Source organism: Penaeus vannamei, chromosome 30, assembly GCF_042767895.1.
Source record: "Penaeus vannamei isolate JL-2024 chromosome 30, ASM4276789v1, whole genome shotgun sequence".
In the NCBI taxonomy this organism is placed as follows: domain Eukaryota; kingdom Metazoa; phylum Arthropoda; class Malacostraca; order Decapoda; family Penaeidae; genus Penaeus; species Penaeus vannamei.
This window is the reverse complement of record NC_091578.1, coordinates 11,532,812-11,535,311: the sequence shown is the minus strand read 5'-3', so window position 1 is coordinate 11,535,311 and position 2,500 is coordinate 11,532,812. Positions and strand designations below refer to the sequence as shown.

The following is a 2,500-nucleotide window of genomic DNA, read 5'->3' as shown; positions in this document are numbered from 1 at the left end:
TTCTACGTGAATTTAGTTTTGTAATTTTCATGTTGCAGCTTAGACATGGCATAATAAAGACGTAAAAAAAAAAAAAAAAAAAAGACATGGCATATGTAAACTCCAAATGTTTTTTGACGAATTTATTATAAAACAAATCATACAGCAATAACAATAATAATGTTGATAATAATAATAATAATGGCAATACATAAACATAATAATAACAAATGTACATATATAAGCTGCAACCAATCACTGGGAATTGTGGCTTTGCGCGTGCCGGTCAGTCAAGCGAGCGAAAACGAGAGAGGGAGAGATCCTTATGGCTCTACCTCACATCAAAGAATGACCACACGATTAGCATCGAACCCCCAGGCTCTGTCTCCAGATGACGTCATGGGCGAGATGGACGAATTTGAGTGGCTTAGTGACGAAATCTGTACTTATATAGACCTTGGTACCTAGTAGGAGCACCCTCCACACTCGGCCATCGCGGCGGCTATGGCGAAGTACTGAACGTGGCGGTCATTTCGGTTAGGAATTCGAAAATCGTGGTTCCAGGGGACGGGAAACTCGACCTTGAGGCCATCGGTGTAACATCGAGAGAGGTGCAAAACCCGCCGACGAGGGCGCTCTTCTGTTCATGGTATACCCCGTTCATCGTGATTATACTACAATCGTCTCTGTATACATTGATGACTATGTCAAGGTTAGTATGCGGATTCAGTGGAAATGTTACGAGGTAAGTGTAATACGTCCGCCGCTCTGAGAACGACGATCACAGGGGTCACAAGGGGCACAGCCCCCTACAATGGAACATCATGTTATTTAACCCCGCATTTTCCCTGGAACCTTCCATGCCCTCCCTTGCTATCAGGGCCAAGTTTGTCGCTAACGGTGGGGGGGGGGGGTTCCGCGCAATATAAACTATATATTTGCAATGTGGACAGTGAGAGGAATCCAACAATACCATAATCGTCGATATCAGAGAGGCGAAGGTAATATAGAAAATTACCTATATATATATATATATATATATATATATATATATATATATATATATTCAAAGATAGAATCTTCACACATTCTAACAACTTCCTTCTCAGTTATCTAATTTTTCATAAAACTTTTTATCTCCACTTCTTTCTTCAATATTGTGATTTTTCCCTTGAAAGCATGAACTACAGTCGGATTCATTTTCATCAGGTGTCCCCGAGCGTGCAGGTCTGCGCCCCGGACTGCACGGGCGTGGACCCCGGAACCAGCGTGCGGGACCCCACCGACTGCACCAGGTACTACGTCTGCGTCGACACCTCCGGCACTGGTACGTTGCTTCCGTTGAGAAATGCTGGTCTAGTCTTAAAACTAAGATGGTGAATTAATATTTTTTTGTAAACTGCTTCCTTTATTGTTTTGGTGACTGCGAATTTCAATCTTGCAAAAGATACTAATGATAATATTATGAACACTGTTCTTTGCGGAAGTCTAAGGATAACAGTTCTACCTACCTGGGCAAGCAGGTGCCACGATCTCTGGTGCTCTGATTTGTTGGACATCGAGATATAATGTAGATGGTGTTTCTGAAAAGGCAAAATCATGAGGAAATCGTAGAAAGCCACATTCGTAATGGTGCTGCATATTTAATTTCATCCCATAGTTCACCATGCAGTCACTTTAATTAAGCGTATGATAAGAAAGCCGACTAAGCCTGTATCTTGGACATGAGACAAGCAAAGTTTGTGATAAGTCCAACAGCAGTTAAAACGTCTTTGGTAAAGAGTGGGAACCAGTGGCCAAGCGGATCCAATGGCCAGCCGACTTATAATTCTGTCACAGACTTTGGTGCCTATCCATTACGGAGAATCCATAACAATGTGTTTCATACTTGCAGGCGTGTTATTGCCATCGATCGACCCCGTGGAGTGCCCCGACGGACAGTTCTTCAACGAGCAGCACACCCTCCCCCGCTGCGACCCCATAAGCAGCGCCCCCGATGGCTTTTGCTCAGGGCTCTGCAACCCCTGTGAGGCTCACTGCACTCACGCGGGAGAAGTCACTCCTGATCCAACGGACTGCTCCACTTACTATGTGTGCCTTGATGACGGACATGTCCTCCCGGTTGGCTGCTCGGCTGAAACACCCTTCTTCGACTTCATGGTCGGGGGATGCCAGACCGACCCGACCCTCTGCTTCCACTACTGCGACATCTGCGAGCCCCATTGCACCTACCAGAACGAGCGTGTTCCAGACCCGACTGACTGCCACAGGTTCTACCTCTGCACGCCGCCCACCATGTCCAGTTTCCTGTGTCCCCATGAGGAGGTGTTCAACAGGGTGACAGGCGTGTGTGAAGCTGGTGCCACGTGCGTTGTAGATTGCCCTACCCGTAAATAATCATGTGTGCATTTGTAGATGAATTCCACTGATGAGCTAATTATGATAAATTTATATGGAAAACAATAGTTGCCATCCTTTCCATTTGATTAAAACCATGAACAAGTATTTTTATTTTTAAATG

At 45.0% G+C, this 2,500-nt stretch overlaps 1 protein-coding gene across 2 annotated transcripts in view; it reads left to right on the top strand.

Annotated features, from left to right (window-relative positions):
• Positions 1-2,442, top strand: part of LOC113810053 (uncharacterized) — a 5,175-nt gene extending 2,733 nt beyond the window's left edge. The window contains exons 1-3 of one of the 2 annotated variants that reach the window (XM_070143013.1): positions 462-691; positions 1,189-1,306; positions 1,874-2,442. In XM_070143013.1, the coding sequence (XP_069999114.1) occupies positions 626-691; positions 1,189-1,306; positions 1,874-2,376 (687 nt within the window). In that variant the 5' untranslated portion in view covers positions 462-625 and the 3' untranslated portion in view covers positions 2,377-2,442. Of the gene's footprint in view, positions 1-461; positions 692-1,188; positions 1,307-1,873 lie in introns of those variants that run through there. The other variant, XM_027361738.2, reaches the window with a different exon arrangement.
• Positions 2,443-2,500: the final 58 nt, after the last annotated feature.